Below are 25,327 nucleotides of genomic sequence, written 5' to 3'. Positions count from 1 at the left end.
CTGAGGACATTAGGAAAGTGAGGACATATTGGCCGGTCCTCACTAGGGATGGGAATCGAGAACCGGTTCTTGTTGAGAACCGGGTCCCAGTGGATCGATTCCTTGGAATCGTTAGCCAACGTCCTGAACGATTCCACTATCGATTCCATGCGCGATGACGTCACACGCTGCGACACGCACGCAACGCAGCCTTGTTTTGTTTCCAGCCACCATGGCTCTATGCAGAAGCAAAACGATGACCACAGTGCCACTTGCAATGCTTGCAAAACCTCTATTTCGTCAAAGGGGGGAAATACTAGCAATATGCAGAAACATTTGTCCACACAGCATGCAATAATTTTGGAGGAATGTCACGTTTTTGATGTGCTACGGAGTGACGATAACGCGGCTAACAGCAGCGCGGCTAACGTTAGCGCGTCATCTGTTAATATGGAGAGTAAACTCCTCCAGACCCTGTCTATTGTGTAAGCCAGATTTCACCAATACTCCATTTCCATCCATTTAATTGAGAGGATGATGACGTTCAGAGTCAGACTGGTTCAGGAGCTGGTAGTCGCTTTGGGTCAGAGGCTGCAGCGAGTACTTCTTGTGCAGCTCTAGGCTAGAGCCTCTAGCCCCTCCATTCACCCAGGCAGGGAAGAGTAAAATGACCGAGGCGAAGGTAAACGAATGTCCCCGAGCAGTGACTAAGTTTGTCTGACATGCCAGCTAAAGTAAAATGTCCAAAGTTGCATGTTGTCATTCTAACCACTAGTTCTGTTTCATTCATTCCCACTATATATTTTCTATAGGGAGATGACAAAGATGCTCAACCCAAAATACAAACCCCCAAACAGAGCCAGTTTGACACACTGATCCCTGCTTGGTATGGGATTGAAAAGAGCAATCTGATCTCAGAGCTGAATAATAATACATAATTATAATAATAATAATCTAAAAGAAAATGAATGTTAATAAACCCGTTTGTACTCTTTTTTTTTTTCCCCCTTGCCCAATGAGAATCGATAAGAGAATCGATAAGGAATCGGATCGATAAGCAGAATCGAAAATGGAATCGGAATCGCTAAAATCTTATCAATTCCCATCCCTAGTCCTCACTTTCTCACACACTTTCAAAGGGCTGTTCCAAGGTCTTGGTTTTAAGGGTTAGAATTTGGTTTAGGTTACGGTTACGTGGGTAAGGTTAGGCATTTAGTTGGGATTGTTAAGGTTAATGGCTATTGATAGTATTCTGTTACATCACCACACGGTAATCTTGGTAGGAAAATAGTAGATGATTGTACTCAATTAACAGGTGATTACAATCAAGTAACACAAACAGCCAATGAGCTGTGTGTATTGTAGCGCCATATTGGTAGGAAAATGCTTGTGACATCATGGAAATACTATGAATAGGGAATGCATTATGTCAATGAAGTCCTCACTAAGGGCATTTTCACACCTGCCTGGCCCGGTTCCTCGTTTCGGACCAGACACAAGAATGATACATTGTTTTGTTTTCTAGCTGGTTCAGTTCGCTTTCACACCAGCCAAAATGCAAGCAGACCAAACAGGGCTGCCAACCCTCCCAGATTGACCAGGAGACTCTGGTAGTCTCCCGGGATGGAAAATATTAATTCCCAGAGATTTTTTACAGGTGAAATTATAAGAATGTGTGTGGTGTGCATACTTGGCATTGTATATGGTAACAGCCCCTGTGTGTGTGTGTGTGTGTGTGTGTGTGTGTGTGTGTGTGTGTGTGTGTGTGTGCGTGTGTGCGTGCGTGCGTGTGTGCGTGCGTGACACACATGCAGTGAACCATCTGAACAGACTTGTCCGTCATTATAGCGCTCTGAAATCCCTAAATCTGGACCGATTGCTGTCATTCAACATGCTCTGTATCCACAAGATCCCCAACGATATTTCCATGTGACAAACATGCTATAGAGAGGCAAAGTGGAACGTCACTGTACCAGAGATTTTCATCCGCCATTTATTTTCCCATAGACATTTCGTAAAATGCTTATAAAATAGTTTCATTTCGTCGAACCAAGCGGTTCAGCTAACACTATGATCGGGAGAGACCATAGAACATTTCACTCGGACTAAAACTTAAAAAAACAACATTGAAAAATTATTTTCTTTTTGGTTTTGGTCCCAGTGAGATGTTATGCAATCTCTCCTGTTTCTAAATATATCTGTACCGTTTGGTTTGAACCAGTAAAACTATTTTTATACGCATTTTACTAAATGTGTATTGGAAAATAAATGGCGGATGAAAATCTCTGGTACAGTGCTGAAGTAGGAAGTAGGCGGTCACTTTGCCTATCTATAGCACCTGTCACTCAAAGACTGCAACCCAAAACGCAAAAGTCGGGCTGATTTGTGTCATTCAAGCGGTAATTGCTCCAGTAATTTCGTAAAACGAATAAAATAATAATAAATAGCCTCATGAAGAGGCTGCAATCAGTCGTATCGCAGAAGAAGCGATGAGATGATGACTACTTGCCATTTGCGATATGAGGTAATGTTAAAATGGTCTAGTCAAAACGGCAATCAAGACTGCAATCATGCAAAAAATTCCCCCGAAAAGAATCCACGCAGTTTCACCAGTTACCAAAATAGGATGTGAAGAATGAAGATGTTGTTTTTAACCATAAAATGCTGGTCTTCAGCCTATTCGCACAGAGCAGCTGGCAATGGGAGCTCATTAATGCGCAAGGCTTCCTGCATTTGGGTCGGATCAAGTGTGGATCACATTCACACCACAAGCGAACCGTACTAGTTTGTTTGGACCCGCACCGAGACCACCTCTTTCAACAGGTCTCGGTCCGCTTATTTGGTCCACTTTTGTGGACGTGCCCAATGTAGGCCTACAGCCAATCACAATGTGTGCCCGATGTACAGCCAATCACAATGCGTGTCCGATGTACAGCCAATCACAATGCGTGTCCGATGTACAGCCAATCACAATGCGTGCCCGAGCCGATCAAACTACTGTATAACTCAGCGTGACTGATTTCCTGCCTTGGCCCGTCTTTAGGAATCAGGCAAGTGTCAGGGCTTTAGCTTTATACAGCAATAGATTGTCTAGATTTTAATGAAGTATTGATGTTTTATGAGAGGATGTGCACAGGATCAGAACGGCGAGAGAGGCTTCCAGTGAGAGGGTGCAAAGGATTTACAAGTCTGTACTGACAGTAGACAGGAAAACCTATGATCTAATCTACACGCACGCACACACGCACACACACACACACGCACGCACACACGCACACACACACGCACGCACGCACGCACACACACACACACACACACACACACTTCACGGTAGCTTGATACACACAGCTCTATTGTTTATAACTTTGGATGACCTCATTGGATCCACTGGACTGGACTGTGTGATTCTGCAGCTGCCGCAAACGTGTGTACGTGCATACGCACACACACACACACACACACACACACACACACACACACACACACACACACACACACACACACAAACTTCCCTAGACCTTTGAGAGGCCTGGTCAGATTCAGAGAGCAGCTTTGCTTTCCCACGCTTCCAAACTGGAGCAGACTGTACTGGAACAAGACACCGTGGAATATTGTAATACTGGACACAATATCGGAATATTTTGTCTCCCTTCCAGACAGTCATGTTAGTCCAAAGGCTCTGTTGGGTTTCCATCAATCTGAGAACCAAGAGTCTATCAGTCTTAACGACTAATAGACTCTGGGACAGACGGCTGATATTTGGTGGTTTCCGGTGTAGAGCGGACATCCACGGCAAGACTTCCACTTCCGATCCCTTGCCGATTTTGTAAGTTTGCCCACTTACTAAGAAATGAACAGTATCATTTTAATGGTGGGTGTATTTTAACAGTGAGAGACAGAATAAAAAAAAAAAAACATATAAAAGAAATTGATTTGCATTTGATTGTGTGAAATAAGCATTTGATCCCCTAGCAAAACATGACTTAGTACCTGGTGGAGAAACCTTTGTTGGCAAGCACAGAGGTCAGATGTATCTTGTAGTTGGTCACCAGGCTTGCGCACATCTCAGGAGGGATTTTGGTCTATTCCTCTTTGCAAGGCAGCTGTCCACAGAATCAATCAAGCAGATTCCAACCTCTCCACCGTGGGCAAGACCAACGAGCTGTCTAAGGACATCAGGGACAAGATTGTAGACCTGCACAAGGCTGGAATGAGCTACAAGACCATTGGCAAGCAGCTTGGTGAGAAGGAGACAACTGTTGGTGCGATTATTCGAAAATGGAAGAAACACAAAATGACCATCAATCGCCCTCAGCCTGGGGCTCCACGCAAGATCTTGCCTCGTGGGGTATCGATGGTCATGAAAAAGGTGAGGGATCAGGGATCAGCCCGGAACTACACGGGAGAAACTTGTTCATGATCTCAAGGCAGCTGGACCACAGTCACCAAGAAAAACATTGGTAACACACTAGGCCGTAATGGATGAAAACCTGAGGTGTTCATAGACTGATACACCCCATTTACACCTGGTTTTTAAATGCAACCTGTATTCGGATAAATTATCTGGATAAGGAGAAACGCATGTTAATGCAAGGTGTAAACATGTTGTGATCAGATCTGCCTGATCACACCCAGCAAGCACGGACGGACCCGGACGAATTGAGAGAGCCAATCGGTGCCAGCTCAAGTCATATCACGACGAGTCAGATCTGGCCCAGATTATCACTGTATCACTATCCAACTAATTTCACTCACCAGTCACCACTGAAATATCCATGAGGATAACTAAATGGTTGCAATCAATCATGTAGTTCTCAGCCTGGGCTATTTATTTATCCAAAATCCGAGTGATCAGCACTTGCATGTGGACAATCTGCGCTGATTAACAAACTGTTTATTCGTGGAGGTGGGACTACGAGATGAATTGCGGGGGAATCCTGCAATTGTCTGCAATGTGTTTCAGGGTTCTTCTTACACAGATTGTAGACGGTTACACTGTGATGTCCGATCCAAGACTTGACGCCAACGTTTTAAATATAAAACAAGTTTCTGACATAATCCTACGGTATAGGCTATATTTGTGTCTCGTATAGCCTAACAGGAGCACTGCAAACAAATGTTATAGGCTGCAGGTGACACTTGTAAATTTTGAGGGAACCCTCAATGATTCTTCGAGATTAAGGTTTGAATTAAATTAGCTTTCGTTTTTATTAAAACTGTCCCGACTCCATGGATGTTATACCGGTATAAAAAGAACAAGGGGTCCATGTTTTGAAACTGTAGGCTATATTATTCCAAAGTACAGCAGATAATTTCAGCGAACAGGTAGCGTAGTAGATCCCGAGTTCAAATCCCACACTGGGCGGTATTATATTTTTTGAAAATGTAGCATAAATTGTTAATCTGGACATAATTATAGCTTTATGTATATAGTTGCTGAATATACACTGTGTACATAGCAGAATAACTGAACATGCCCATTCATGGCAACAGTCATATTTCGACGTCAGCTTGACGTTCCCGCGTAGACGTCTAAATCATCCCCAAACCGGCTGTGATTTGGCCTAGTCCTGAACGTCACTGAAAGACGTCATCACAACGTTATCATGACGTAATTTTGCTTGCTGGGCATCTGGAGGTACTCTGGCTCACATTGTGTTCGGATCTTAAACACCCCATTTACACCTGGTTTTTAAATGCGACCATTATCCAGATAACTTATCTGGATGCAGGTCGCATTTAAAAACCAGGGCCCCGTTCCAATACCCATACTTCCATACCATTTAGTAGGCAAAAAAAGAATTAGTATGTCCCAATACATAGTATGTCAGATGCAGTATGCCAAGAGTACCAGGATGTTGTACTACATCAGCTCCTATTTCGGAGTATGCATCGATGCATGCTGCTTCAGCCAAACTTCCCCACAATCCTTTGCGCAGCAGGAAGTTATGTCTTCTTCTTCTTCTTCTAATGTTTTATGGCGGTTGGCAAACAACTTTTTGTGCATTACCGCCACCTACTGGAGTTACGTCGCACTCACTGAGCTGCGTGTTCATGAATGAGATAATTAACTGTAAGAAAGCCTTGAAATATGTTAAAACCAAACAAGCATGGTGTGTACCAAAACATGCATATCTTGATTCCTGTTTAGATCTCTGACTTAATGTTTTTGCTTTATTTATTTTATTTTGTTTATTTGATTGTCTGTTCCAATTTTGTAAATGTTTAGTCTGAATTTTTTGTATAATGTACTGTTTGTTTCTGCCAGACTTTGTTTATTGAAAAAAAAAAAAAAAAAACTCAAATGTGGCGCTGCGGACGTCGGCGGAAGTGAGCAAGAGGTCGGAGTTCAGGAAGCCCGTAGTGTGTCCCAATAGTATGCATTTTGCATGCATGCTGCACACTACAATCCATACTTTGTGAGGGCAGCGGCAGTACATACTACAAGAAAGAAGTACAAGTATGGGTATTGGAACGGGGCCCAGGTGTAAATGGCGTGACAGATTCTGGATGCCCAGATTGGGTTTCCATCTACCTACTTACACACATACGCATTATGTACACACATGCCAGGTTGTTATGTTGCACTTCAAGGTTCAAGGATATTTATTGTTTCATTCCAAAACATGAGACATGAAAGGGAACAAAATGAGAACTCAGGGTCCCTGGTGGATAGTATCAATACTATGCCAAAAATACCAAATATTAATAGACAGTATTGCAACATTGTAACAGAGAGCAGCAGTACATTAGACAAGCAGCATTCATGCAGAGTTAACAAGTCTCACAGCCACTGCGAAAAAGCTGTTCTTTAGCCTTTGGGGGGGGGGGGGGCAAATATACATGCAGGCATTTTAATCCATTCTGCCTGATGGATTACATGTCCTCTGTGTGTAAATGGAGTGATCCATTCACATCGCTGTATCGTGAAAGACTTGATCGATTCGCCATGCCTTCCGCCTTAATCCTGCAAAGACTCAGTCCCGGGTGCGAGCTTTTCCATTCCGTTGCAACGTGTTTTAATTGGGTGTTGTGGCGTTGCTCCCAACACCTTCGGGGGACGCAGATGGTAAAGCTCGTGATCCACCGCATATTGTAACCATTTGGCATCATTCCTGCTGAGCTATCAACAGTTACTTTTAAAATATATTCCACTACCGATAACTGAATACATGCCCTAAAATGAAATTTGTAGTGTATTCCATTAGATTACTTAAGTTAAGTAACCTATTCTAAATACTTTCGATTACTTTTGGAATCGTTCAAAGTCGTCTTGTACTATTGTAAGTTGCTTTGGATAAATGCGTCTGCTAAATGACGTAATGTAATGTCTTGCTGAGCCCATTTATCTGGGTCGCTCTGAATGTAGTTAACACTTGCTTCGGCCTACATGATGGATTATTCTATTCTATTCTTCTATCATTACTCCTATGTGTCTCCTCCGACATTGTCATTATCTTGTGGTGTGTGGCAGTACAGGTGCACTGCACGTGAATGCACTGTTGCAATTGTTTTTTTTTTATCTGTTTGTGGGAAATGCATGCCTCATGGATTTTAGAGCAGGGGTTTTCAACCATTTTCGACCCAGCTTGGTTTATAGAGAAACAGCACAGTACATATACTGTAAGTGCTTTGGCGGCAAGCAGACGGTGATATTTGACAATTTAGCTGGAGCTCAGTCAAACTTTATTTAACATTAGTTTTCATTGTGAATTAGAAAATGGTTGGGGGGCCGCTCTGCACCCTATCGCCGGCCGCATCTGGCCCCCGGGCCGCAAGTTGAGTATCACTGCACTAGATGCTTCCAAAGCTGACACAATGTTAAGTCAAATGTCTAACGAGTGGAGAAGGTGGTAGTTTGTGCTTGTATGAATTTCGTGTGGCATAAATACAAATTACCATTTTGTTTATCTCGCTCGGCACGTATCTATGGCTACCTGGAAAACAAAGATTAGGACGGGGACAGCTAATATTTCAGTTGTCAGCCGGAGAAGCCTGCTGCCCCTCACTTGTCCTCCCTGCACAGAGCGACTGTGGAGGAAGACAGACACACACATCTGGTTGCTGTTGGGTGGGCCAAGGTCTCGTCTGATGAAGTGTTTTTTTTGTTATCTAGAAAGACTGATGAAATTAGACCCGAGGAACTCCCTTCACACACACACACATGCCAGGCTGATGGTCTCTTCCCACACACTTCACACACACACACGCCAGGCTGATGGTCCCTGTCTGTGGCACCCTGGACGTCACACAGATAAGGTTTTAAAAGCAGTGCCTTGCCAAGCCGTCAGGGGCCCAGCCGTAAATCCACGCAACGTCTCACCTCCGCAACTCCGCCAGCCATTCCTCACATGCACAGAAAATCCCTCCTGCGTAGGGACCCATGCCAAAACTAAAGATTACCTCTGTCATTCTAGTGTCTCTCTCTCAACCACTCTTTCCCTCCCCCTCTTTCTCTATTCCCCTGGACCGACACCGCTGCTACCTTTTTTCGCTTTTGTTTTATCAGCTGAGAGGCATTTGTCAATGTTTTCCACCAAGATGGCTTTTGTTGCTATGGGATTTAATTTGGGAGTGCAGCATCTTGATAGTATGTGGTCACGGAGTGATGGGAACATGTGTGGAAAGTAGACAAGTCCCCAGCCTCCCTCTGTTACTCTCTCTCACACATTCACACTCCACACACTTTGAGTTTAAAAGCTTTTCCAAGTAAACACACAAACCAACACGCAATTTGATTTCAGTTTCGGTTCAATTTTAAACAAAATCCTGTCAGTATTGAGCTTTCACTTGTCTCTTCCATACGGAACGCTCTGCTGCACTCCAGCACTTTCAACATTACACTGATTGATCAGTCAACACGAATCAATCAGCTGATATGGGGTGCCACAAATGCCAATTAAAAGACTAGTAGACAATGCAAGTGGCACTACAAAATGTATTTCTTCCATAACAGACTTGACCTTTGACCTTTTTCACATTTGTACAACTTACATCATTGATTGGCTGAAATGGTGACTGCAGAGCATCTCCTCCCCATCAATTGAGATGCGTATGGGTATGGAGTGATTAATTGAAACTTCAGTGTTAAACAACAGAGAAAGCTGGACTCACCAACCTTACATCTTTTCCCTAAATTGGCCAGATTGGTGTGCAGTTCACTCTACACAGCATTTCTGGATTCTGGTTATTTAGTTTCTTAGTTGTTTCTTCCCGAGGTGTCGAGGCATGTGGCAGGGAAAATGTAGGGCCATATGATTTCCGTGGAAAAAATAGACTGAATCATGGAATTTGGTAATAAAAATGGAATCAACTGTAAAACATGGAATATTACAGAATGTTCCATAATTTGGCTGAAATTGATAAAAAAATAAGTAGGCATAATCATCAAATTCAAAAGTAGACCTAATTATTCAAGATTCAAGAGATTCAAGATTTTTATTGTCACTCCATGGTACAAGTATCACGTGTGAAATTCTTGTGCTGTGGACTCCGTTTACGACATAGTACAAATAGGCAACAAGCAATGAGCAATAGGCAATAAGAAATAGGCATCAATAAGCAATAAGCAGCAATAGGCAATGAGGCAGAATAGCGATAAGACAAGTCAGTGGCATATTCATTGCACATAGGTGCACATGTCATGTGCATACGTTAGACGTGTTCGGACATTTTAATTCGACGTATTTGACATACAGTGCAAATAGCATGTACCTTATTAAACATACAATTAAACATTAGGCATTGTGCATACGTTAGACGTGTTCAGACATTTTAAATTCGACGTAATTGACATACAGGTGCAAATAGCATGTACCTTGTTAGACATACAATTAAACATTAGGCATACATATTGTTAGCCTGACTCCGCCATTGTTCCACAAATTCACAATCCCACCTCCGTCTGGTCCCGGCTCAAGATTGGAGTTTAAATCGGCCGCCACCCAGGCGAACCAATCAGCGTGAGCTACGGGCGGGCTTTGGCGAGACCGGGTGTGACGCCACCGAGAGGCGCCTGTGCGTTTGTAGTTCTTTCACTATTCAACATGGCGGCGGCTACCGAGGCTAGCTCCAATGGGCTAGTCAAACATTCTATTCAAAACAATAAGCTAACATAAATTTTAAACACTTGATCTTACAGTGAGTACGAAACCGTAACTGTATTGCTGTAACGTTATCAACTATGAACGTTAGTAAACAAGACATTGTTGTAGAATTTGGGGAGATTAAATAGAAATAAATCATAACGTTAATCAAAATGCCACTGAAATATTAGCTAATCAACACAGAACTGCAAAGATCAGTGTGATGTATTGTCCCTTTACTGTTAGCTGAACGCAGTGTATTCTGCTATGATTGGAATGTTGGCTGCTGTTTAATAAACTACGTTAACTCACGTTGGTGTCCGAGTGACATATTATGTTATACAGGCGAGATTAAAGATCTCAGGTAGAACAATCAGTTTATCTGATATTTTCCCCCGTATGACGCTTGCATAAATTATACTGTGAAGTGTGAATATAGCTCTTACAAGCATATTGTAGTCCTTTATGTCTGATATTCTGGAGCTGTTACTCGAGAAATTGGTTTATCGATAGAACATAGCTTAAGATTTTGCACTTGTACTTTAGATAGGGGGTAAACAAACGCCATGGGAGCCAATACTAGGAATAAATAAACAACATTGTGTCTGACAATAAAGTGATGATGATGATGACGATGAAGGAACCATTCTTAAAGTTTGAGATTATATCCAAATACATGCTGCATGGTGTAACCTAAGGGTGTTTTTCCTCTTGAACCTTGGTACCTTGACGTCCTCTGGGCTCCAGGCAGCTCCCTTTCGCAGATTCATCTGACATCAACATCTTTATGAATTTACATCATCTTATCATTTTACCCAATCGTGCCTCAAGACCAGCAGATTATGTAACAACAACACCACACGGCCGTCTTTTCTCCGTTTAGTTTATTATCACAAAAGTAAGCAAATAACATTCTCCAGTCATGCGTAAACATCTACCATTCCACTGACAGATATGCTAAAATTCACCAGTCCTTAATGCTAAATAGTAGCGTTAAATCATTATATTGTATCAAAGCGTTTGGCTGTTATTGCCATGATCATAAAGGCTAGAGAGCGTTGCGTCTCCATGACGTTAGCTGTCCAGGGTGCGTGCCACTCGGTGTCATATCGTGTCATCAGTTCCCTGAAGAAACGAACAACGATATGTGTTAGTAATGGATCGCTGTTAACGTTAACATTAATCATCAATCATCAGACGTAGCACCCCAACCTCCGGGCGGGCGTAACATCAGTTAATCCAATCAGTTACATTTAACGTGCAAAATGGCCTACCTGCACTTCATCCTCAGTCAGACATCTGCAGTAATTCTTCTTTCTTTTGGCAAATTGAATAGTCAATGGTTGCACCAAATATTCACCTTACAAAAACAGCAAAAAATCTGCGACCTCCATGCTAACTATTTAGCAATTGTAGTCCTAGCTGTTCGTGTTTACCAGGCGCTGCCACGTCATGAAGGGAAGTCGATCTGATTGGTTGGCATTGGCAAGCCCAGACGGTGACAGACAGACGGTCCATCCAATCACCTGCCTAGTAGCTTGAAAAAAGTGACCGCCCTCTTCAGCAATGTAGCTTGGCCGAACCCAGATGGATGTTGGTTGTGAAACAAATGTGAACGAACTTACATCCATCTGGCAGCGTCAGGTTAAATTATTGTAGTAACCTAAATGATTTCATAATTGTAAAATAGTCCTCGAGAAATAATTCTTTTTTCGATTGGGGTATTTTGAGAGGGGGGGGTCAGTCTTACATGGGACCCTTACGTCACCTCACAACTTGGTTTTTACTTTGAGAAACTGTCAAAGAGGCTGTCTGAGAGAGCCACGTCATCAACAAAACTAAAAATATCGATCCTAACCCCTCAATTTAAATTTAAATGGAAAAACAGAATTTGGAAACAATAAAACGGATTTCATATGTCATATGGCAATAGAAAATGGATACTCTGGCTGATTCAAATGGCCGCAACCATGAGGAGAGAAGAAGAAACAGGAATAGGAGGAGGAGGCTGCACTAAACAACTGGCTGTTGAGTCTGGATTCAAGCACTGAGACTGTCTCATTCCCTAACGATATGCAAGCAGGCAGGGAGGGAGTACTGCTCTGCTGCCTGCGCACGTCCTCTTTACAGTTAATATTTAGCTGCTCTTATGCAGAGAAACATTAGCACAAAAGTTAAATAAGATTTAATTCTTAGATCACAACAGAATGAAAACGAGTGCAAAGGGACAGAGCCATTGACAAGATATAACACTTCTAACACATTCTTCAACACAAGAGCATAAAGAGCAAGTAGAAGAAGACAATTGTTATGGAGAGTAAACAAGATCCTGTCACATTAGGACCTGTAGACTGATGATACTGAGGTGCAGAAAACCTGTTATCTGTGTGTTAGTCTGACTCACTGGAAGCAGGCTGTGGGGATAAGCACTGTGTGTTAGTCTGACTCACTGGAAGCAGGCTGTGGGGATAAGCACTGTGTTAGTCTGACTCACTGGAAGCAGGCTGTGGGGATAAGCACTGTGTGTTAGTCTGACTCACTGGAAGCAGGCTGTGGGGATAAGCACTGTGTGTTAGTCTGACTCACTGGAAGCAGGCTGTGGGGATAAGCACTGTGTGTTAGTCTGACTCACTGGAAGCAGGCTGTGGGGATAAGCACTGTGTGTTAGTCTGACTCACTGGAAGCAGGCTGTGGGGATAAGCACTGTGTGTTAGTCTGACTCACTGGAAGCAGGCTGTGGGGATAAGCACTGTGTGTTAGTCTGACTCACTGGAAGCAGGCTGTGGGGATAAGCACTGTGTGTTAGTCTGACTCACTGGAAGCAGGCTGTGGGGATAAGCACTGTGTGTTAGTCTGACTCACTGGAAGCAGGCTGTGGGGATAAGCACTGTGTTAGTCTGACTCACTGGAAGCAGGCTGTGGGGATAAGCACTGTGTGTTAGTCTGACTCACTGGAAGCAGGCTGTGGGGATAAGCACTGTGTGTTAGTCTGACTCACTGGAAGCAGGCTGTGGGGATAAGCACTGTGTTAGTCTGACTCACTGGAAGCAGGCTGTGGGGATAAGCACTGTGTGTTAGTCTGACTCACTGGAAGCAGGCTGTGGGGATAAGCACTGTGTGTTAGTCTGACTCACTGGAAGCAGGCTGTGGGGATAAGCACTGTGTTAGTCTGACTCACTGGAAGCAGGCTGTGGGGATAAGCACTGTGTGTTAGTCTGACTCACTGGAAGCAGGCTGTGGGGATAAGCACTGTGTTAGTCTGACTCACTGGAAGCAGGCTGTGGGGATAAGCACTGTGTGTTAGTCTGACACACTGGAAGCAGGCTGTGGGGATAAGCACTGTGTGTTAGTCTGACTCACTGGAAGCAGGCTGTGGGGATAAGCACTGTGTTAGTCTGACTCACTGGAAGCAGGCTGTGGGGATAAGCACTGTGTGTTAGTCTGACTCACTGGAAGCAGGCTGTGGGGATAAGCACCGTGTTAGTCTGACTCACTGGAAGCAGGCTGTGGGGATAAGCACTGTGTGTTAGTCTGACTCACTGGAAGCAGGCTGTGGGGATAAGCACTGTGTGTTAGTCTGACTCACTGGAAGCAGGCTGTGGGGATAAGCACTGTGTGTTAGTCTGACTCACTGGAAGCAGGCTGCCGGGATAAGCACTGTGTGTTAGTCTGACTCACTGGAAGCAGGCTGCCGGGATAAGCACTGTGTGTCAGTCTGGCTCACTGGAAGCAGGCTGTGGGGATAAGCACTGTGTGTTAGTCTGACTCACTGGAAGCAGGCTGTGGGGATAAGCACTGTGTTAGTCTGACTCACTGGAAGCAGGCTGTGGGGATAAGCACTGTGTGTTAGTCTGACTCACTGGAAGCAGGCTGTGGGGATAAGCACTGTGTGTTAGTCTGACTCACTGGAAGCAGGCTGCCGGGATAAGCACTGTGTGTCAGTCTAGCTCACATGGTACATCACAAAACGCAGAGAGTCTGGCAAGCGAGACTATCTGTGTGTAGATGTATTAGGGTTAATGTAGCTGTTGTAGTTACATGACAGCTAACATTAGGTAAACTACACTTGTATTATTAGCATGAACATCTGGAAATAACCTTATTTGTTGTGGCATTACGGTGTGTGAATATCTACAAAGTTTAAACCTAGTTTGCAAGTTTATCTACGATGTCGATATGGAGTAAAATGCTTCTGTAATATCCAAGATCCTTACTGTGAATAAAAATCTTAAGATCCTCATGTACAAACCCTACTGCCAAGGGACCTTCCAGAAAATCCTCCATTCTTATGAGGTCATTATACAGTTATGTTTTTTCTGTGATTTTTGCCTGCCATATTGTTAGCAAAACAGTCACTCACGATGGCCTCTTATTGGCGACATCTAGTACAGAGATTTTTTTCTAGATTAAGATCACGGATTTGGATCAACCCCGAGAGGATTACATAGAGTCCTTGTGGACAGACCTGGCTATAGGCTTGTTAAAGTATCATTAATAATAATAATAATAATAATAATAATAATAATAATAATAATAATAATAATATAATAAAAATAATAATACAATTTTCAAGACTGAGGATTCTTATGGATCTTTTATGATAGCCACAGGACTTTGAAAGTCCTAACAGACAGTGACACCAGAGATAATTTCCTACTAAGACCAGGAACAGACATTAATTGACTGCCCCAACCTGCGTTAAATTCACAAATCCCTCATCACAAGACAATCGAAAACAGACAAAAGCAGCTGGATAGCCAGTGGTTATTTGGCTAAATTAGTCGCCATAATCAGAGATTGCAGTATGATCATAGAATCTAAATCTGATCTGAGGACATGCCGTGCATAACATTGTGTGCGTGTGTCCTTATGATGGTGCATCTACACTGCCAGGGCAAAAATGTGGAGGTTAAAGTGTTCTGTGTGTATTTGAATACCACAGGAGCCCACAGACCTCATTGGTTGTTGTCAGTTTTCATTGTTGGATTCCTGCTTCACACTACAGGAGCCTGTCGATCTGTTCAGGTGTGAGTCGTGAAAACCCAAACTGCCTCAAATCTGCCGAGTCAGCACTCAGGCTGGTGTTGAAATGCAGTCGTGATTGGCCAAATTGGACCTAAAACTCGGCTAAGGGTGGGCGGTTTGACCGTGGCATTTCGATCGGACAGCAGACTTGAAGCATTTTCCTAAGTAGGATTAAAGACTCTGAGTTACTGAACTTGGCTGTGTTGCAAAGGTCACCCGCAGACATGCTGTTTCTGTGACTGCTGAATGACAGGTGTGAATATAAAGAGACACCCAGGTCTTCTTATTCCACATCATAAAGGACACCACCGCTGACAGGAAGAAGTGACCCGTCAGACAGGAGACGTCTGTACATTTCCGGGGCTTCTTGACAGCTTCGAGTGCTTGGCCCCTAGGGGAGCTCCAGGGGTTGTGTAAATTTTAGCGATGCATGGAGTATTGCCTGGCTGCTGCACCACAACGAAAACCTGTGTCATCGCTGTGTAGATGATGGCACCAAAAGGCAGCAGATAACAGCATTGCAGGTGAACTCTGATGCATGTCATATTTGACTTTTGGGTGAACTATGGTCAATGTCATATTTGATATATTTGTTTTATAGCTGAAATGATTCTCTCTCTCTCTCTACATACACCCTCCTACGTGCCACTTTACTGTTGGCTGACTCACACCCCCTTCAGAACTCTGCAAAGAACATCCTCTGCTCAAAACCATGACACATGAGAGCAGCAGGAATTAGATCAGGTGTTCATTTGTGATGCACAGAAACTGAAGAAAGTTTCTCTCTGGTGAAGTGACACTTGCTTGTTTGTCTCTGTCTGTCTGCCTGTATGTCTGTCTGCCTGTATGTCTGTCTGCCTGTCTGTCTATCTGTCTGTCTGTCTGTCTATCCTGGCTCTGCTCAGTGCTGGTGAAGGAAGGCAAGGTGTCTCCGTTCGTGGGCTTTGTCCAGGAGGGGCAGTGTCACATCGTGCAGAGCATCGCTGCTCTGATGAGGACCGCCCAGGGCGACCAGGGGGTCACAAGGCTGGAAAGCAAGGTGACTAAAACCGTCGTCACATTTGTTATCACCTCCAAGTATCAGACACACGTACTTCTGAAATTAGGCCTGGGACATATGGACAAAATCAAATATCACAATATTTTTGACCAAATACATCAATATCGATATTGCAATAATATTACACTATTATAGGGATTGCTATTGGTGCTTTCACACAATATTTATTCAATGAGATTTTTGATATGGAACATTTTGTCACTGCTTTGATTTAATCCAGAAAAAGATGACAAGACCCTTGGATAGCAATACTGTTTGATTTCCTGATCATTCACACAGAAATGCAGATGAGGCAATTGAGTTGTCCTGATTTTTGAAGGGAAGAGGGGAGTCAGTCGGCAGTGCTGCAGTTGCAATGGGAAAGTAACGTGATTGAAATGCTGAGTAAGTAAATTATTGACATTACTCAACAAATAATGAGTTGGCAAATATGACCTTTTTTTGAGTGATGGAGCGAACACTGCCTAGCCTTGGTAATCAGTGGATGTTAGTGCCAGCTAATGTAGGCATTTAAACTATACAGTACAGCATCTCTCACTGCAGCTAATGTAGGCTTTTAAACTATACAGTACAGCATCTCTCACTGCAGCTACTGTAGGCGTTTAAAATATACAGTACAACATCTCTCACTACAGCTACTGTAGGCTTTAAAATATACAGTACAACATCTCTCACTGCAGCTAATGTAGGCTTTTAAAATATACAGTACAACATCTCTCACTACAGCTAATGTAGGCTTTTAAAATATACAGTACAACATCTCTCACTACAGCTAATGTAGGCTTTAAAATATACAGTACAACATATCTCACTACAGCTACTGTAGGCATTTAACATATACAGTACAGCATCTCTCACTACAGCTAATGTAGGCATTTAAAATATACAGTACAGCATCTCTCACTACAGCTAATGTAGGCTTTAAAATATACAGTACAACATCTCTCACTACAGCTAATGTAGGCTTTAAAATATACAGTACAACATCTCTCACTACAGCTACTGTAGGCATTTAAAATATACAGTACAGCATCTCTCACTACAGCTAATGTAGGCATTTAAAATATACAGTACAGCATCTCTCACTACAGCTAATGTAGGCTTTAAAATATACAGTACAACATCTCTCACTACAGCTAATGTAGGCTTTAAAATATACAGTACAACATCTCTCACTACAGCTACTGTAGGCTTTAAAATATACAGTACAACATCTCTCACTACAGCTACTGTAGGCATTTAAAATATACAGTACAGCATCTCTCACTGCAGCTAATGTAGGTGTTTAAAATATACAGTACAGCATCTCTCACTGCAGCTACTGTAGGCTTTTAAACTATACAGTACAGCATCTCTCACTGCAGCTAATGTAGGCATTTAAAATATACAGTACAACATCTGTCACTGCAGCTAATGTAGGCTTTAAAATATACAGTACAGCATCTCTCACTGCAGCTAATGTAGGCTTTAAAATATACAGTACAGCATCTCTCGCTGCAGCTAATGTATGTGTTTAAAATATACAGTACAGCATCTCTCACTGCAGCTGCCTGTGGGAGCTCTCTCTCTCAATAGCTTGAAGCATTTTTGCAGTATCATTGAAGTTTTGGTCAAGGTATAGCCATCAACTGAATTCTCTATTCTGCATGTACGTTTTGATGACAGCATTTCTGCATCTGTTAAGAAATGACTCAACAGTTTCAGGGCGGCAGTCTGTAAATATGCAAGTAAACCTGAAATCTGCCAACCACACCTACAAGAATCTCATTAGTATCTTTCAATAGAGTTTTACTGTCGCATGATGGTCAAAAAAGAAACTTCTAATTAGAAAACAACGTGTTCAATGTGGCTCATATTGGCACAACATATGTGCCATTAGCAGCTTCAGTACAAAAACAGATGTGTTGTTGCTAGCTTCAAATATCACTCGGAGGAGAGAGCAGAGGTACTGGACATTTGTTGAAATACAAGGATGGTCTGGCTTTTTGGGGAATAATGTTATATGCTAAAATAATAATACAAGTTAGGTTAATTAAAATAGCTAATATCAACCGTCATCAGTGATGTTGACTGGGGTCGTGGGGTGTTTCGAGTCTGTCAACATCATACACCCTCGCACAGTAGACCCAGCCGAGGCCGATTACGACCCCGACCCACGTCCCAGAAGCAGCCGCTCACGGATCAGCCTTCCTACTCTGTCTGCAACGTTGCCCGCGGAAGGGTTGATCACGCCCAATCCGCTGCAATAGAGTTTAGTGCTACACCGCAGTATTGAGAGACCTTCGGTGCATGGAGGTCTAAGGCCCTGTGGGGTGATTCCAGGCCGGGCACCTCCTTCGTCTCACCAGAACCTCCCGCGGAAAAAGGCAATCCTACCATGCTGTACCATGGGCAGGGAGGATGCCTCAAGGAGGCCTGTGCGCTGCACGTCATTCGCCTGCGCCGAGCACCTCGCTCTAGCCTGAAGGACCCCAGGCCGCGCCGATGTTTACGCAGATTTTCAGGAGGCTGATCCGTAGCGTTTGTGGATTTCTCCCTCACGAGAGAGCCAGGCTGGGGTGCTAAAACCCATCCCGTTCCGTTGTTCATTTTGATACAAAATTCAGTGTGAATTGGTGAGGGAGGGCCAATGAGGTGTAGGTCATCAGTTTAAATATTCAAATGAATATCACTCACTCACTCACTCATCCCATGGCCTAGAGGGCCGTAGGGGTGTCATGGTGGATGCTTGGACAGTCAAGGATCTCCATCGCTCACGGTCTTCAGCTGTTCTTAGCAGGGTTTGGAAGCTGCGGCCAGTCCATTCTTTGATGTTGTCCATCCAGGACTTTCTCTGCCTGCCTCTTCTCCGCTTTCCCTCTACTGTCCCCTGCAGGATGGTCTTTGACAGGGAGGTGTGTCTTGTGACATGGCCATACCAGGCCAGTTTGCGACGTTTTACTATTGACAATAGAGGTTCCTGGTCTCCAGCATGGGAGGTCACTAGCTGTCTAACATAGTCATTTGTCCGGTGTTCTTTATATGAAATATGTAGCATTCTTCTGTAGCATTTGCTTTCAAAGGACTGTATCCTACGCTCCGTGTCCGCTGTGAGTGTCCAGCTCTCACAGCCATAGAGTAATGTGGAGAGAACAAGTGACTTGTAAAGTCTGACCTTCACTGGGAAGCTGATGGTGTTGCTTTTCCAGATACTGGCCAGTCTTGTCATGGCTGATGTTGCTATGCCGATTCTTGATTTGATCTCCTTTGTGGAGCTACCGTCTTCACTCACAAAGGACCCGAGGTATTTAAAGTCCCTTACTTCCTCCAGTGTTTGCCCGTTCATTTTGATGTTCGGTGGTGGTAAGTGATTGTGGCTGTTGACCAGAATCTTGCTTTTCTCTGCACTTATCTCCATGCCATATGCTCTCGCCGCCTCTTCCAGTCTGGTGGTGAGTTCCTGGAGTTCAGCCTCGCTTTTTCCCATAAGGTCGATGTCATCAGCGAAGCGCAGGTTGGAGATGGGTCTTCCCCCGATGGTAATGGAGGTGACGAAATCTTGGAGTGCTTTTTCCATGATGTTCTCCAGGAAGACATTGAACAAGACAGGGGAAAGGAGACAGCCTTGGCGGACCCCGATTGATGTTTTGAAGAGTTCTCCCATGCTGTTGTTTATGAGAACTGCACTGCTTGAGTCCGCGTAAAGGGCTTGAATGACCTGTATGAGATTATTGTTGAAGTTGTAATGCATTTAATGCAGTGTTGTAAGCCTATTATTATTATTATTGTTGTTGTTGTTGTTGTTATTGTTATAAGAAGAAGAACACTGATTACCAGAAGAACAAGGGGATACATTGACCTCTTTGCAGCATGTTTGCTTGAGGTGTGCATTAACACAGAATAAAACACACCCACACAAAACAGAGGTGTTAAAGTTGAGGTGAACTCAAGATGAGTTAATTCCTCGCTCCAAAGACCAAAAACATATACAAGATAGAAGATTGTGTCAATTATAGTACCTTAAGCCAGTGGTTCCCAACCTTTTCGGCCCGTGACCCTTTAAAGTAAAGCAAAGTCTGGGACCTCTGTCACATGTCTAGTTTTGTCTGAATTCAAAACCCAAAGATATTCAGTTGATCATGTTGGGCAAAGAAAAGCAATAAATCACCACATTTGAGAAGCTGAAAACAGCTTATTTTATTATTATTATTTTTGTTTTACATTTTTGCTTAAACGATTCAGGATTCAACATCTCACCACCCTATAATTGGAGAGGGATCCGGTGCGGCCGTTTAACAAAGAGGGAATAGACGCACAGAACAGCACTGCTGTCTATGTGCTGCAGTGGAATAATGAGGGACGGTAGAAATGAGCGATGAGGACGGGAAGGAGGAAGAGGATGAGTGCGCTCGATTTCTAGTTATTTGAATGGCCATAGAAGCCACAGAAAGACAATCTTCAAAATATAAATTGGTAACGCTTTATATTAAGGTTCTATTAATAAGCGTTAATTATTAGGTAATAAGGCTCTTATAAGGTGCTTATTATCACTATTATTATGTTAATAATACTATATAAGTGTTAATAATCACATTATAAACATATTTATTGGTAGCTTATAAGGCATTTATAAGCACTTTATAACCACCTTTACTAGCTGGTTTTGTTACTTCATTAAGCCTAATAAATAGTTTGTTATTACCTTATTAGCCGTTAACTATGCACTTATTAACAACTGCTTTTTGCAGGTACCTCATGAGCCCATGCTCACTTCCTGGATAAGCGATGAAAATTTCAGAAAGATCCAAGCGTCGGTTCCAGAGTTATTCAAGAAAAACCTCTTATTGGCTGTTTAGAAGGCTCTGGGAGGCTTAATTTGCATTTTTGTCCATGCATTTTTTGCATTTTTGCAAATTATCTATTAACCTTAATAAGGCACTGTTCTCGCTTTAGATCCGGTACCTGCAAAAAGCATAGTTAACTGTTAATAAGTGCATAGTTAACTGGTAATAAGGTAATAACAAACTATTTGTTAAGCTTAATGACGTAACAAAACCAGCTAGTAAAGGTGCTTATAAAGTGCTTATAAATGTCTTATAAGCTACCAATTAATATGTTTATAATGCGATTATTAACACTTATAGATTATTAACAATATAGTATTATTAACATAATAGTGATAATAAGAACCTTATAAGAGCCTTATTACCTATTAATTAACGCTTATTAATAGAACCTTAATATAAAGCGTTACTGATTAATCTTCTGCTGATCAACAAATCAACTAGGTAATCGACTAACCTTGCAGCTCTAGAAAGAAGAATTAAAAAAGGCTTTATACAAAAAAATCACTATTTTGTGTGTCCAAAATGTTGCTTTCTGTATCCTATCTTATCTTGTCATCTTTTGACCCCTTTGAGTAATTGTAGTGACCCCTTGAGGGGGTCCTGACCGTCAGGTTGGGAACCACTGCCTTGAGCAGCACAGGAAGAGAGGGATACAGGAGACAAAAAGGTGGTGTAATTCCATCTAGACTAGAGTAATGGGACAGATACACCTTCTTCACTCTGGTTTAACCTCCTCACAGTGGAGCATTAATTAAGATGAATGGGAGATGTTTGTTTGACCTTGGCTGATGCTGCTGCAGGGCGGCAGGTTGCAGTTTGTGGTGGTCGGGCGGCTCGGAGCGACGGACTCATTCGGAGAGGTCAGCGTCCTGCAGGACCAGCCCTCCCCCTGCAGCATCGTCACAGCAACCGAGGCACGGATCGGCATCATCCGACCAGACAACATGAAAGGTGTGAGGTCCCCCCCAAAATCATATTCATCATCATTATGAGTGTGTCAGTGAATCAGGCTCACACAGAATGTTGTGGAAGTACCTTAAACCTGCATTCTCTAAAGGCCAGCAGGGGGCGACAAAGAAGTCAGATTGTATAGAACGGCGATCCTCAAAGTCCGGACTCCTGTCCGCATCCGGACCCAGATGTCGTCCTATCCGGACCAAACCCTATGACCTACAAATCATTGACAATTGTTACATTTTCACAGAGCATTTCTATTTTAACTGGCACATGCTTTTCTAGCCTTTACGGTACTGGTTTATCTGCCCGGAAGCTCACAGACCAATTGCATGCGCTGTAAATCATCACACGTGATACTAATCAGCCAATCAAATATGCAAATCGATTCTGCCTGTGGCTTCCCAGTGCTGTGAGAGGGTGACACACGGATGGAGGAGAGGTGAGAGAGACTCAGAGAAATGCAAGTGATAGAAGTCATTTCACATGGTGACGGTGTGCTCAAAAGAAACGAGTAGACCGTGAAAACCAAGATTGAGTTTTAATCCAGAATTGACAGATTTAAATATTCATTCATTGTTCTCACGGGCAGTTCAAAACCAGTATGTCTCATGTGAAATGAGATGCGATCCTGAACTGTCTATGGAAGTGCCACACATGAGCAAACACACACACTCAAATGCAGACTGAGGACACACTCACACATTCACTGCCTAACAGCATGCGAACGATAGATAGATAGATAGATAGATAGACAGATAGACAGACAGACAGACAGACAGACAGATAGACAGACAGACAGACAGACAGACAGACAGACAGACAGACAGAGTGAGAGCTCACTTCTCTCAAGAGAACAGGTTTGTTGGCTGACTGATAACATGTGAAATGGAGTTAACAAAAGGAAGAAAATGGGAAACTTATTTTTTCTAAAATTCAAGCACTTTATTTTAAGATGCACATTTTTCCAAAGCACTCTGTTTATGTTATTTTTAAATGCATTATTTTACTTGAAATGAGAAAAGAACATTTTATTTATTATGATAGTAGGCTAGTAGTTATTTATAATTAATCCAGTTAAATATGAAAACTAAATAAACATTGTTGATGTTTATTTTGATTTAACAGTCTGTCGTTGACTGCATACAGACATTGTACTATTAGGCTACTTCAACCATTGAAGTAGCCAAAGTTCAATGGCACTGAATCATAATGCAAGCTACGTTACGATGTTCTGGACCTTTGCTTGAGGAAATTTTCTCTAACCGGACCTCTTTGAATTTTAATTGAGTACCCCTGGTATAGAAGTTAATGGTTTGAAAGGAAAACTCCGCACATCTCTCCGGGACAGGTGCGTAGGGCACGGACAAAGTCTATAAAATTGTGAAAAGAGTCCTGCACACTGCCAACTTGCAATAAAGAGGATTTATTTGTGATGTTTCGGTCACCGACCTTTTTCAAACAAATAGTTTACAGACATGATGAAGCCCACTTAAGTAAGGAGTAGCTGTTCTGTCAAAGCCAATCAAAACTCCCCACGTGAAGATGGGTCTGCAGCTCTGTCACAAGACAATTATTTCTAAAAGACATAGCCACTAAATGATGCATAGAACATTTCAATAAGTCTATATTCATCAAACATTTAGAAATACATACCGGTATTTAAATGAATAAGGTGAAGCTCATTTTAGGCAATAAATAGGGACAACTATTGTCCCTATTTAAATAGGGACAACTATTGTCCCTATTTATAGGGATTTTTTCAGGCGATACTATAACCGACAAATACCTGCTTCTCCTGTCGATAAGCGATAAATTACTGTAATTTCACATTTTTGTAGCCTATTTAAAAAAGGAAGTAGTTTATGCACACCTGAGTCTAAATTACTATGGCTTTTGTTGTGTTTTTTCTGCAGACTAAGCCATAGGCTTTTGGTTCTATGAAAGCGTTTTATTTTTTTGTATTGAGTGATACACTCTACTAAAACACTAATATCATATATCAGAAGTGTTCTTTGTTTTGTGTTCACAATAGTGATGTCAGGTTAGGTCAGAGCTATGGAATATTAAATCATCCATCTTTGCTCATTACATCTGGCTTTCTTACTGTCATTACTGGCAACTAAACCTGTTCGAATTTTGCATTGGGGAGAGTTCTATTGAAGTGACTATAAACCATCTGTGTGTCGTTTCACTTTTTATTGAAAATGCTTCCACCAGATTTTCACGGCTGCTTTATGAGAAACGCCATTTGAGTGGCGACAACATTGTTGACATCACTGGCACTCGGCATAAGGAGGATTAACGTTATTATTAACGTTAATTATCAATATCAGATTCTTAATCGTCAATAACGTAATGATAAACATCACTGACACTGACGTTACTCAGTGTTGACGTTTCAGCTAGAAGTGCCTTGTTTTTCGACTTGTCCTGTTTGTTTTTTCTGAGCGGCTCCCCCTTCCGAGGACGTAGTTTTTCTTTTTAGCCAGCGATCTATCATGTTTGCAAGCAGCTGTCTGTATCCACCGAGAAATCAGCAGAGGAGGGTTGATGTGGACGGACGCGGACTGAGGGACGCGATATTTTTTTCACCATGATGGCGAAGGCATGACCCGCCCCTCTCTGCCTCTGATTGGCCTAGTGTCAAACATTCATCCAATCACATTCGCTTGGCTATCCTGCATCTCTTTCTACAGTCTGTGCTCAGACTCAGTGGGTCAGACAGACAACCGTTTCGCTTGCTAAGCACCATTCCGCACAAACATAGATCGGTGTGCGCAAACCATTGCGGGATTACTCCCCCTTTATAAATTGAAAATATGCGGGAATTCGGGAAAATGTGTTGGATTCGCGCAATCACGCACCGAATTTTAAGCCCTGTAGGATGATGTTAATTTTGTAACTTTTAGAGTAAAATATAGAAAATACTATGTTTTGGGACGTGATTGATTTAACAGCTCTCCTGTCCAATGATCGCGCAGCTCACCGATCGCAGACCAATAGCAGGCGGCTCTAGGGGAAACCGCTGGTCTCACACTAGCAGCTTCTGCCTAATAAAAAGAAAAAGCAAGATGGCGACGGTCAAAATGGCAAACTTGATGCTTCAAAACATTAGTCCACAAACCAATGAGTGACGTCATGGTGGCTACATCCATATTTTTTATACAGTTTATGATTTATATGCTACAGATAAAGAGGAGAACAAGCAAATGACCAAGAAGGGACTCGAACATGTACTTTAACCAATCACAAAGCAGGATGGTGCTCAAGTGTCAGTGCTCAAGCTAAAGTGGGCTTGACAGGAAACGTCTACTAACACCGGCTTCTGTGGAAAGTCAAATAAACAATGACAGAGCTGATGTCTTTGAAAGGGGAGTTGAGGAGAAACGTGAGGT

The 25,327-nt window shown here is 42.6% G+C and overlaps 1 protein-coding gene across 1 annotated transcript in view; it reads left to right on the top strand.

Moving 5' to 3' along the window:
* cnbd1 (cyclic nucleotide binding domain containing 1) overlaps positions 1-19,771 on the top strand; it is a gene marked incomplete at its 3' end in the record, with an annotated part of 166,757 nt that extends 146,986 nt beyond the window's left edge. Inside the window, exons 8-9 of the mRNA XM_083631842.1 lie at positions 15,995-16,128; positions 19,574-19,771. Coding sequence (XP_083487968.1) covers positions 15,995-16,128; positions 19,574-19,771 — 332 coding nt within the window. The remainder of the gene's footprint in view (positions 1-15,994; positions 16,129-19,573) is intronic.
* Positions 19,772-25,327: the final 5,556 nt, after the last annotated feature.

This window comes from Poromitra crassiceps (assembly GCF_964638095.1).
Source record: "Poromitra crassiceps genome assembly, chromosome: 2".
Lineage (NCBI taxonomy): Eukaryota > Metazoa > Chordata > Actinopteri > Beryciformes > Melamphaidae > Poromitra > Poromitra crassiceps.
This window is presented reverse-complemented; position numbering and strand designations above follow the sequence as displayed.